Source organism: Motacilla alba, chromosome 7 (genome assembly GCF_015832195.1).
Source record: "Motacilla alba alba isolate MOTALB_02 chromosome 7, Motacilla_alba_V1.0_pri, whole genome shotgun sequence".
Classification (NCBI taxonomy): domain Eukaryota; kingdom Metazoa; phylum Chordata; class Aves; order Passeriformes; family Motacillidae; genus Motacilla; species Motacilla alba.
The window spans coordinates 37,653,706-37,666,313 of record NC_052022.1 but is presented as its reverse complement, the minus strand read 5'-3'; the positions used below and the strand labels follow the sequence as shown (position 1 = coordinate 37,666,313).

General features: G+C 48.3%; 1 protein-coding gene across 9 annotated transcripts in view; it reads left to right on the top strand.

The window, feature by feature from the left end:
- HDAC4 (histone deacetylase 4) overlaps nt 1-12,608 on the top strand; it is a 176,397-nt gene that overhangs the window by 159,248 nt on the left and 4,541 nt on the right. For all 9 annotated transcript variants that reach the window (XM_038142676.1, XM_038142677.1, XM_038142675.1 and 6 more), the window contains 4 exons: nt 5,465-5,583; nt 7,164-7,297; nt 10,949-11,033; nt 12,126-12,267. In XM_038142676.1, the coding sequence (XP_037998604.1) occupies nt 5,465-5,583; nt 7,164-7,297; nt 10,949-11,033; nt 12,126-12,267 (480 nt within the window). The remainder of the gene's footprint in view (nt 1-5,464; nt 5,584-7,163; nt 7,298-10,948; nt 11,034-12,125; nt 12,268-12,608) is intronic.

Below are 12,608 nucleotides of genomic sequence, written 5' to 3'. Positions count from 1 at the left end.
CACCAAATCACATCATTTGTGTCACTCCTGGCTCAGGAAGGCAGCACATTGCTCCAGGGTGGAAGCCTGGCTATCCCAACAGTCTCTAGGATGGATCTCTTCATTAGCCAGGGCACCTGGAGCTGAGGACATTAAATATTAATTGAGTGTCCAGGCTCCTGGAAAAGGCTCAGGGCTGCACAGTGAGGCCTTTGCCAGCCATTCCTGGGCTCTGCTTGCCTGGACACTGCAGCTGTTTAGGGAACAGCCTTTGGAGTGGGTCCCAGCCCTTATTTTGGGGAGTTTTGGGGGAGCTGGGGGATGGTCCTCCCAGAGCCTGCACACCTTCAGTTTAACCATACGTTAAATCAGAAGCTTTTTTTTCATCCTATGCCAAGTTTGGCCATGATAGTACATTATCAAGTGACCTTTTTAAATCTTAACCAGCTCCTTTGAAAAACATTTCCCCCCCCCACCCCCCGAATCTTTCTATTGATTTTAATGTGAAATAACGCTTTGAAGTTTGCAATTTATAGTCCCCCAAGAGTTAGAAAGTGAAGGGAATGGGTCATATATCCTATTTTTTCCCCCTTCTTTTCTTGCTTTAGCCCCTTGAGACAATACATGCCTTCAAGGCAGCACCTTGTTATTCCACCCCGTCGAATGCCACGTTGCATTTGCTGGGGATCAAACCGAAGATGAAGAAAAGATAAGAAAATTGGCCATAATGAACTCCAGAAGCAGGAGGCATTTTCACCATGAACTTGGAAACTCACAGTGGAGAGCTGAGCTTTAATTCAAACCAGTCCGAATGCCAAACTGTGAGGCTTTGAAGTCTGGAGAGGAATCAGTGGAAATCCTTTGAGCTAGGCAAAGATACTGATAGACTTTTTCTTTTTTTTCTTTTTTTCTTTTTTTTTTTTTTTTCCCAAGCCTTAACTCTTCACATGCATGTCTGCTTCTAGGGAGAAAAGTCCATTTTCCATGTAAAAGGAGAAGATTTAAATAAGCAACATGCTCCTCATTTTTTGTTGTTGTGTTTCAGGAAAAGCCAGCGTATGGGCTTGAGAAATGAAAATAACTGAGATAATTGTCCTTCTGAACGAGAGAAATGAGGGAATAGATTTTTAAAAATCCCAGTGAAACCACTCATCCCCAAACTGAAAACCTGTTTCAGAGCGGGTTTGTTTCACGCAAGAAAGAGATGGGAACTCACATCAGTGATTTTCATCCTCTCTCCAAATATTATTTCCCCAGTCTTGGGATGCCCAAACTGTCCTGACCTCTGGATGGTCCTTAATGCCATCGAGACATATCAGAAGTGAGAAGAAGAGTTAAAAATGAGCTTTTCCCTGCACTTTGTCACTCGTTGCCTTCCTAACCTGGGGCTGAAATCACTGCCTGCCCCAGCTCCAGGTTGGGGTGCGCTGTTTTTGTGGGGGGCAGGGGGTGATCAGAAGGGATCTGGGGAGTTTTTTGGGAGCCTGGAGCTCCTGCACCCTATGGTAGCTGTGGCTGTGCCAGAGTCAGCTCCACATCCCGTGTCTGAACTCACCCCCCAAGCGTGGGCAGTCCCAGATTGCACAGATCAGGGAGAAATGGAGTCAGTTTAATGCAGGGAAAAATGCAGGGCATGTCGTTCCCAAAGTCCTGAACTCCCCAGAACGTTCCTGGTGCCTCTGCTGTTGTTCCGTAGTTACAGAAACAAACAAGTTGTAAAATTCAGAGGGGTTTTTTTGGATCAGGATTTGTTGTTCCCTTACATTTTACATCGGCTGAAATTCTGTTTGCCTCTCTCAGTCCTCCTGGTCCAGGTGCAAACCCAGCTAAGAGACCTGCAGGAAAAATGGGAAGGCATCGGCTGGTTCCTTATTACATGGGAACAGCAATTAGTGAAATTAAAAATATTTTATCTGCGGGAATTTCCCTCTGAGTTTACTGCAAGGAAGTTGTCCTGATGATGCCAGCAGTCGTGTTGTGTCTGAGAATTTCTTCCCCTGTCCCAGTAATTCAACCCTAATGATTCCAGCCATAATTCCACGTACAGCTCGATTCCACATTTGACTTTATTTAAAACACCTCAGCCAGAAGGAAAAAGCCGGGACTGCACTTCCCCCTCCTCCTGCTGCCTTCAAAAAGCACTAAACAAGTTCAGAAACCAATTTTAGGGGCATTTGCGTTTTTCCCTCCATCCATAAACCTATTCAGGAGTGAGGAAGAGGATGAGGGGGAAGATACGATGAGGTTTCGCCTGGAGCAGTTGTTGCTGTATTTTCAATTTCACGCTCTCCCCACGCTGATTTCATCCCCAAATTCCTAATCTCTTTTGACACAGTAAATGACCATGGAGAAGCAAAGACTGGAATTTTCGGGAAGCCGGTTAGCCTGAGGAGCAGTGGATAATATTTTTATTTTATGTGTATAAAATATATAATGTGTATAAAACCATGTATAGAAATATACACATGATATATATGAAATATAAAATATATCAACAGATATATAAATATATAAACTTAATATATATAAATTTATACATAGCACACATAAAAATATATATAAAACATAGATGTGGCCAAGAGTGGGAAAAAGTCTCTAAGAAAGTGTTCAGCCTTCTAAGTTTCACCAATTTACTCGCTGCAATTGAGCATTTAAAGCCCAAAATACTCCTCTGTAGGGTTGTTTAATTTACCTGTCATTTATTAGGCATTTAATTGGGGAATTGGCTAATGCCAGGCTAAAAATTGTTCATTCAGCCTTCTGGGAAATAGATCTAAAATTGCATTTATTTTTTTTTCCTCTCTCCCAAGCAATTGCAGAACACAGTAGGGAGGCTTTGCTGGTTGCAGCCATCAGTTTGCTCTCGTGTGGAGCTGTTCAGCTCAGCTGTAACCAGGCAAATAAAAGGATTTAATTTACTTTAAGCAAGCAAAACAAGCTTCTGAAATTAGGGAAATTTCAGTTTCCTTGTTTTTTAAAAAATTCTATGTGGATTGAATGAATATTCAGCGCTAGGAATATTCATTCCTCAGTGAGTAATTTTACAGCCACCTCAGCCATTCCCTAAAAGACCCAATTCCAGGCAGAGCTGCTTATCTTCTGGATAATAATTCGAATTTCTGGCTTTTTTAGAGTCTCATCAGCAGGGCAAAGCCACGGGGTTGTTTCCAGTTTAATCCTTGTTTCCCCTGGAGGGTTTGGCTTTACTGGGCTGGATCTGAGTGAAGGGGCTGTTTTTATCTGTGGATAAGGGAAAATTAAAAAGCAAAAAGCTGAAAGAGATGTGTCCAAAACGTTGTCCACAGATGGAATCTCGGAAACACTCCGGATTTTTGACATTCTTTCTTACAATTGAAAATGCAAAATGAGGGAGTTCTGGCTTTGACCCTCCTGGATGAAGTTTTCCAATCATGGAGAGCATCAAACCGAGTTTGATGTGGCTTTGGGATGCTTTGGGGTGTCATATTGGAATTAGGAGAAGGGCTTTTTTCTCTCCCAGAACTGGCCCTGGCAGGGTTCAGGGTTAGCCCCGGGGGCTGTGTGGCTGTGCCGGAGGAGTCACTGTGCCACTGTCACCCACAGCCACCTCCAGCCGAGGGTCACCAGCTGCCCCATTCCTCAGGAGCCTCTGTGCTTGGCAGCACTGGACACTGGTGCCAGGGGTTGGAATGAGATGGTGCTCAAGGTCCTTCCCAGCCATGCTGTGCTCCGTGAGCTGTCCCATGGCTGAGAATCCCCATGGATCCCTGATCCCATGGGTTGCTCACTGCTGATGGACCATTCCCACCCCTTGGGGGTGCAGCTTTGGGCTGGTTCTGGGGATCCCACACTTCCACTGAGATCCCAGTAGCTCCCACTGTGTCGTAACTCGGGATGGGGGGGGAAATAAATCTGATTCTTTGAGCAGTTTTTCTTGGGCTAGGAATGAAATAGCTCAGGAAAAATAAACCCTTGGCTGCTGCACTTGCTCTGGGATTGCTGCTTCAGGCCTTGGTGAGGGAGGTGGTTTCTCCTAAAAATTTCTGTGGGCTCCACCAAACTGTAAACTCACCAGCCAGAGCTGTGCTCTTGTCTTCCTCACAGAATCATCCCCCAGGGACAAAATGGAGGGGGCAATGACGTCGTCAGAGGAGAAAATTCAAATTCCTTGTTGGGGTTTTGTGTGTATGAAAGGAAAATGATTTCCCTTTGTTGCCCACAGAGATCAGTGATACTGCAGGGTTTGCTATGGCAAATAGGTGGGGAAAAAGTAAAGCTGGGAGGTGGGGGTGGGAGTTTTTTGGCGTCTGGGTGCCTGTTCCTGCTCCGTGGTGGCAGTGGGGACTGGGGGATGGGTTTGCTCAGTGCCTGGCAGAGGCTGATGCCCCATTCTGCGGAGGGGCACGAGCTCAGCTGGATGTCACGAGCTGCTGACTCTGGCAGATGTCCTGTGGCTGTTTAATAACCTCGTGGCAAAACCTGGGAGCTTTTATGAGCGTTCTGATAGCACTTGAGCCATCTCAGTGTGGAACAGGCTCCCCTGGGCTCTGTTTTTAGAGCATCACATAAAGACTCGACTCAATAAAGTGTGAGGTTCTCATGTGTGCGAAGATTTACAGGTCCATGCTTTGGGATGTGGGTAAAATAACCTCAGTTCCTGCTCTGGAAAGTTATCCTGGCTGGTGGCTGTTCCTAGGATGGGGAAATGGGAAAATTACAGGTCAGGTTGCCCTAGGGATGCATCCAGAATTCAGTAGGTGCAGTTACAATGGAAAGAATATAATTTGGGAAGTGTGTCTTGATGTGGGGAATGGGATGTTTGCAACCTCCTGCAGGTTTTGAGGAGAAACCGTGGAGTTTGGAGAGAGAGAAAGCAGAGGGGAAAAAAGGCTTTTGGTGAGAAACCACGGGAACAGACCCTTTGTTTCATTTAAATACAACTTCAACAATCAGTAGGATGGGGATGCTGAACAATTCCATCCATTTTTTAGTGAACGAAATGTCAGAGGATGGGGAACTAGCATTGGGAGAGGTGGATTTGGGTGGGATGTTTGCATTCTAAAGCTGTTCTGCCCCATGGGACACTCCAGCCTTTCACTGTGGGAAATGAGAAGTGCAGCAAGGAAGGAAGGAAGGAATCACTTTGCAAAGCCTAGAGGAGGTGTTTTGAGGGAGGACTTGGAGATAATGCCTTGGGGTGAGGTTTCCCAGGTAGTTTTGCAGCCTGTGCCAGATGCCCTCTTATTTTTACCCTTATTCCCATGTATGTAAATCAGGATGTGATCCCAAATGGGAAACACAAGAGGTGGCAACTCATTTCCCTGCTCAAAACACGAGGTGGAGGAAATCCCAGGGAGTGCAAGTTCTTCCAGCCAGGCTCTCACCTTGTAGAGAAATAGGTGGGCTTTGCTGCCGTGGAATCAGGGTTTGGTGAGAGGCTTTAGGCACCCCTGCCTTTGCTCAGGAGCCCCCCTAACGTGTGTGCTGTGGATATTCTGTGTTGCAGGACAGTAGTGATGCCCATTGCCAACGAGTTTGCCCCAGACGTTGTGCTGGTGTCATCTGGTTTCGATGCTGTGGAAGGGCACCCCACACCCCTGGGAGGATATAATCTGTCAGCAAAATGTAAGTGGGGGCTTTCCTTCTGCTGCTGTCCTATGGATTGAAGGAGGGTGTTCCCAGATTTTACTTTGTGGAGTCTATTTCAGATCTTCCATTTCAATGGCAAAACTTCCATCTTTCTTCTTTGAATTTTCATGGCATTTATCTTTTTATAATATTTTGGCCTGACTGAAGCCTTAATTTTGTTGTTGTTTTTTTTTTTTTTGAAACATTGCATATTTCAACTTTGAAATATTCAATATGTAATATTGTGTAATTTATTTGTAGTCACATCTCTGCTGAATTAGAGTTATGCTGGCATTAATATAAAATTGCAGAAAGAGGCCATACCAGCTGTAAACACTCTCATTGCTACCAAGAAATCCATTTCTTCCTCCAGGACACCTTATTAAAATTCTGAGCTGAATATTTTTGCTCTCCACCTTTGAATTAATTGCAGACACCCACAAACCCTGTTTTTTTCTTTGGGTCTGGGATGTTTTTGGGAGATGCATTGAAATTCCTCCCCCCCCACCCCAGGTTATGTGGAGTTTACCTGGCACTGTTTCCTTCGAATTAATCCAGAGGACAGTTTTTCTTGCAAAGAGTTTTACTATTATTTTTTAAGAGTTTGTTCCAGCCAGGAAAGTTGTTCTCTACAGTGAACTTTAAAACCTCGTAAGGGAGCTGAACCTGTAAACTTTATATAAGAATAAAGTGAAATATGTTTACAAGAAGCAAGTTCCTTGAGATATCCAGAAACACTTTGGAAAGGAAGGGTCTTGTTTACCTGCTGGTTGAATTTGCCATGCTCTGCTCCTCTCACAAAAGCAGTTGTGGGCTCTGCAGTGGATGGTTTTCTCTGCTGTTGGTTTGTTAAATTGCCGGCTCACAAAGGGGTTCACTCCAAAGCAGAAAGCAGGCAGTGGGGATGGAGGGTAGAAATTCCCTGGCTTCTCCTTTGTTTGGCTTTTCGATTTTTTTTTTTTTTTTCTCCTGGAGGGGGAAGGTTGCTTTGAGGACACGTTTTTTAAATCCTTGCCGCTTGGTTCTGTTTTGTTTAAAGGGGGCAGAAATGTATTGTGTGTCATCTGATCAAAGTGCCGGGTGCCCCTGGAATTTTTATAGCATATTATGGACGGGAAGAGCTGTCTGCTGAGAACGAGATGTCAAACCTAAATCTCTCCGGGGCACTGCGCTGCTGCTATCCCGACCCAAACTGGGCCCATTCCCCTTCCTCCTCCCTCCCCCAAAGCAGCATCCAGCAGCAATCCGCCCCTTTCCCTGCTTCCAAAGGGAATGTCGGCTGCTGGCTTTAATTTGGGGTGCTGAGGGGTGGCAAGGGGAGGATGGTGATGCTCTCAGCTGGGGTGGTGCTGCTGAGGGACGCAGGGATCCATCCCAGGGAAGCCGCAGCTGGAACCGCCCGGCGAGCGCATTAAAGCCCAACCTGGCTCGTGTTATGCGCCGAGCCTTTTCAAATCCCCGCTGGCTTTTTAATATGATGTAATTCCTCTCCCTAATTCTTTGATCCTCCGCCAGGAGCCCCATTCCAGCCGCCACCTTTGCCCTTCTGCTGCATTTCCTCTGTTCCCTCGTTGCAGGCTTCGGGTACCTGACGAAGCAGCTGATGGGCCTGGCCGGGGGCCGCGTTGTGCTGGCCCTCGAGGGTGGCCACGACCTCACGGCCATCTGCGATGCCTCAGAGGCTTGTGTGTCTGCCCTGCTGGGAAACGAGGTACAGGCACCCCCAAAACCCACTCCCTCCTCGGGTTTGAGCGTCTCATCCTCCCGTCTGCCAAGTTTCTGTCCTTGTTTTGTGTCCTTCTGACACTCGGTGTTTTAAAGAGTGTTTGTTTTATGCTTAAAAACCACCTGTGCTTTGTAGTCCGTGCAATGAGTGAAACAGCTAAGAATGATTCTTGGGTTTGTTCTTTCTCCAAATAATGTGCTTTGTGCTCTTTGAAAAACAGCTCTTTTAATTAATTTCTGAGTTCATTGTGCAAGTCTTCCCTTCTCTTTGCTCCCCTCTCTAGTCCTACGGCCTGTGCCTGCTACATGGGGCAGCTTGCTTGACGTGGTTTGCTGCTGGATTTTTTCCTAGGAGTTACATTTTCTATTTTCTGCACGTTGCTGTGTAGAAAAAGCCTTGGCTGTGTCAGAAAAATTGGCCAGAAAGGTTAGGGGGGGGTGATTGCAAGATAAGAGCCGGACAGAGAAATACAGCAATATGTTGGATTCTGAAGAGCTCAGGGTATTTTCCTGCAGAGAAAATTTTAGATGCTCCATATTTTCTGCTTTTTTTCCCCCCACTTTTATTGTCAGTGGGATGAAAGAAGGAACATTACATCTACACATCTTTGAAATCCTTGCAGGGGTGTTGACTCCACACTGCCCTGGGCAGCCTGACTGAATGCCTGAGCACGCTTCCAGGGAAGGGATTTTCCCTAGTATCCAACCTAAACCTTCTCTGGTGCAGCTTGAAACCATGTTTGAGGGCTTTTGAGTACGGATACTTTGGGCTGAGGTGCAGCACCAGAGGAGCTGAGCAGTGGGTCTGTCTCCAGTGGGAGCTGATTTCTGGGGAGGGTTGTAGTTGTGACCATCAAGTGTCTGGGAAGATGGAGAGGGAGCTTGGATCTGCATGGAGGTGTGGAGCAGTTTGACCTCCAGCCTGTTGGAGAAGTGCTGTCTTGGAGTATCCACACTCAGCGTTAGGTGGGAGTCTGGAAGAGCCAGGCCAGGAGATAAACCAGCTGGGGTTCATCAGAAACACCTGCTTCCATCATCCAGCATCCCAGCTCCCAGTGCCCAGGGAGCATCCTGCTCCTTGTGCTTGGCCAGGCAGTTCTGAGAGGGCTCTGGGCATGGGGCGTGGCTCCAGCCTGCACTCAGCCCTCAGGACAGCTGAAAACTCAGGAGGCAGCTGCCACACCAGCATGGAAACAGGGGGGTTCCAGTGGTGGGGCACTGGCACAGGTTTCATAGAGAAGCCGTGGCTGCCCCTGGATCCCTGGAAGTTTCCAAGGCCAGGTTGGATGGGATTTGGACCAGCCTGGGAAAGTGGAAGGTGTCCCTGTCCCAGGCAGGGCTTGGGACTGGATGAGCTCTAAGGTCCCTTGTAAGCCAGACCTTCCTGGGATTCTGTGAGGTGTTTATTGCAGCACCCATATGTTTTAAGTGGTCACTACAGACAATTCCTCTGGCTCCAGCCACCTTTATGGGGCAAGATGCACTTTGAAAGGGAAGCAGTGGGAATAACACCTGGAGGAGGTCGTTCCTTCTGCTCCATGTGCTCCTAGGATCACAGGAGCTGCAACCACAAGCAGTAAATAAGTGCTTCACCCAAGCCATGGGTGTGTTTGGGAGTGTGAGGCTGTGGGGAGAGCTCAGCACTCAGGATACCTTGGGTGTTGTGAGCTGCCGGAGTGATTTCATTGAGCAGAGGAAATATTGATCCTTAAAGATAAAAAACACTGATTATTTTAACCATGGCTACAAGGACACTCAAACACAGACCTGCTCTCACTTGTGCTAGGTGGGCTCTGCAGATAGGGTAATATTCCCTGGCTTACCCACACATCAGAAAGCAGGAAACACTCGTTTTATCCAGGTCTTTCCTCGAGCCTTTTGAAGGCAGGGGAGCTGGGGGGAGCGGCTGCAGCTCTGTGCTGCGGCCCTTTGATGCGGTTTGATCTACAGCGTGTCGGAGGATCCTGCCTGCTCACACATGGACAGGCAGCTGTGGCCAGGGCGGGCTGCAGGGAGCTGGGCTGGCTCAGGAGCTGTCCTGGAGCTCCACTGGGGCTGGTAGGAAATGAGGGGAGCAGTGCCAGTCCCCTGAGCACGGCGTCCACCAGCAGAGATCAAAACTCCCGCATCGGGAGAAGCACGGGGCGAGCGCAGGAGCCAGCTCCTTTCCAACCTGCCAGGAAATTAAACCAGAGCTGGAGCTGTGCAGCTGATTACCACGCTGGGGAGGGGGACAGGGCTGGGGAATGGACCTGCACTGCTGTGCTGGCAGAACTGTGCAATGCTCACAGGGTTCAGTGGAAATCAGGGGTGGGTTTGGTGCAGAGAGAGTCTTTGATACAGGCTGAGAGAGTTTGGGTTGTTCTGCCTGGAGAAGGTTCCAGGGAGAAGTCTTCCAGTGCCTAAAGTGACTCCAGGCGAGCTGGACAGGAACTTTAGATGAGGTTCTGATGGGACAGGGGAAGGGGGAATGGTTTTAATCCACTTTAACCCAGAGGGCAGGGTTAGATGGGATATTGGGAATTAGGAATTGTTCCCTGGCAGGGTGGGCAGGCCCTGGCACAGGGTGCCCAGAGCAGCTGGGGCTGCCCCTGGATCCCTGGCAGTGCCCAAGGCCAGGCTGGACACTGGGGCTTGGAGCAACCTGGAATAATGGAAGGTGTCCCTGCCCATGGCAGGGGGTGAGATGAGATGAGTTTTAAGATCCCTTCACTCCCCAGCATTCCACGATTCCATGATTTCGAGGTCTGCTGATGGCAGTCCAGACCACTTAGCCACCGTTCCTCTGCCATTACTCTGCAGAGCTGCTCAGTCCATTGTGGGCATCCCCAGCCCATCATCTTCAAACAAGAAGATGATGACAACCAGGTGCCTCATTCCCAGAGGTTTTTTGCTCCCTTTTCCACAGGCTGAGGCTCTTTGTGAGTGTTAGGTCAGGAGGAGGAGTGAGCTCTGGAATCAGGAACATGCTTTGTCTCAGTGTCAACCAAGAGGCCTTGGAAAGCTCTTGCTCAAAGACTTATCCAGGAATTGCTTTTGCCTTCAATTAATGTCATACAGAAACCAGTTTGGAGCAGACCTATTTTTAGAGTGGAGAATTAATAAAAAGTGCTGTCCATAATTACTGAATCTGGAATGCAGCATCTCGTGAAGTACCTATGGAATGGCTACCATGTGCTCATAAGAGCAGTCTTGGCTGCTGCTTCTCTTGGCTTTGAGCGAAGTTAAACTTTGCCATAGATATTTTTAACTCTTGAACTCTGGCTGTTCTTTGCTGGGGAACATCGCTGGTTGGGTTGTTTTCAGCACAGTTAACAGCAGTTGACATCTCTTGTTTTGGGCAGCCCACCTTGGAGGTTTGGGATGAATTCATTCATTAGTGGAGAACCTGGGAGGGCAGAGGTGTCTCCTCTTCTTGAGTTTTTCCAAAGGAAATCAAATAAATCCTAAAACTTTCCTCCAGCAGTGCTTGTTAGGCCTTTCCCTGGGGTGGCACAGGCATGTTCCCACTGCAGAATGACTAGTGGAAGGTGTCCCTGCCCGTGGCAGGAGTGGGATGAGCTTTAATGTCCCTTCCCACCAAAACCATTCTGGGATTCAATGGTAACATTCCTTTGGTGTTCCCCTCTCTCTCCAGCTTGACCCTCTTCCGGAGAAGGTTTTCCAGCAGAGAGCGAATGCTAACGCGGTGCATTCCATGGAGAAGGTCATCGAGATCCACAGTGAGTGCAGCCCCGCTGACCCAGCTGGGTCCCTGGGGGACACCCCTTGGGCTTCCCCACCGTTCTGCCAGCTCCATGCTCCCATTTCCCAGTTCACTGGTGGTCACTGCATCCTGAACTGGGTTTGTGCAGCGACAAACTGGTGTTGCTGCGGATGGAGCCATGCCCAGCAGGGCTTTAGCCTGTAGGGGGAATTACAGAATCAGAGCACAGGTTAGGTAGGAAAAGACCTTCAGGAGGATCCAGTCTAGCTGTTAACCCAACAAAAATTAAAAGCTCTAAAATCTCTGTAAAGGACAGACTATCCTGCCATTAGAGGGTGCTCTTACTTCTTCAAAAGCAGTGAAGTATCTCTGAATAACACAAGTCTTGTTGGGTGTTGTGGCACCCATTAATTAGGAGCAGGTACGCATGGAAGTGAAGCAGGCTCTCAGGCACAGGCTTCTTGGGGGCACAGGGATTCTTGGGATGTCCTGTGCAGGGCCAGGAGTTGAACTCGATGATCTCTCCCAAGGGATGATCCTTTCCAAGGATATTTTGTGAGTTTTGCTGGCAATTGTTGATATTTTAGGTTTATTTAGCTAAGCAGTTTAAAATCATTGTATTGAACCTTGCCTGGAGAAATTCTTGGAAATTCTTTCCTCTGGAGCCTTCCTGGTGCTCTTCCCCATGCAAAAGGGTGTCAAACTGCTGACGTAAAAAATACTTTGGAGGTTGAAGCTTGGACTTGGTGGTCTTGGTGGTCTTCTCCAACTTTGATGGTTCTAAATACATCTTTGACTTTTTTAGTCTTCAGGGATTTGCCCACTGAAAGTACGTGGCAGTCAGCAGCCGGATCCAGACCTGGACTGCATCCTTCCCTCTCCTGGATTTTTTGGTGGAGAGACATTTCCAGGCACATTTGTCCTTAGGTCTAGAAGTTTCTGAGGTATTTGAAGTGGAAAAAGGAATTTTTTTTTGAGCACCTAAGGCCCTTAAAGTGAGAGTATGGATCAGATGAGTGTTCCTGGGCAGTTCTGAGCTGGCGGCCAGGTTTGGGAAAGCAGGAGCAGAAATGGTGCCCTGATGGCCCTGTTGTCACCTCTCCCCCAGGCAAGTACTGGCATTCCCTCCAGCGTTTCGCCTCCACGGTGGGATATTCCCTGGTGGAGGCCCAGAAGTGTGAGAACGAGGAGGCGGAGACGGTGACGGCCATGGCATCGCTGTCGGTGGGTGTGAAGCCGGCGGAGAAGAGGTCAGTGGTTTCCCATCACATTTCTAGTCTGTGCAGCCAGGAGGAGCAGCCTTGTAGGTTAATCCTCTCCTTTCAGCCGCTGCTGCTGTGCTCCCCACGTCCCCTCTCCTCCATGGGTTCCCAGAAGACCTCCCGGGCTGCGGGAGAGCAGCAGAGCCATGAGCTCTGTGCGTGCCCCCTGTGCCTGAGCCTTCTGCTCCGAGTGTGGTTTTGGACCGCAAAAAGGAATTTATTTTGCTGGGGAAAATCTTAATGTTGCCCAAGTGAGGTTGTCCAAAAACACTTCTTGGTGGCAAGGTTAATTCAGGTGATCCCAGCTGGCCGGGTTGGAAGGTGGTGGG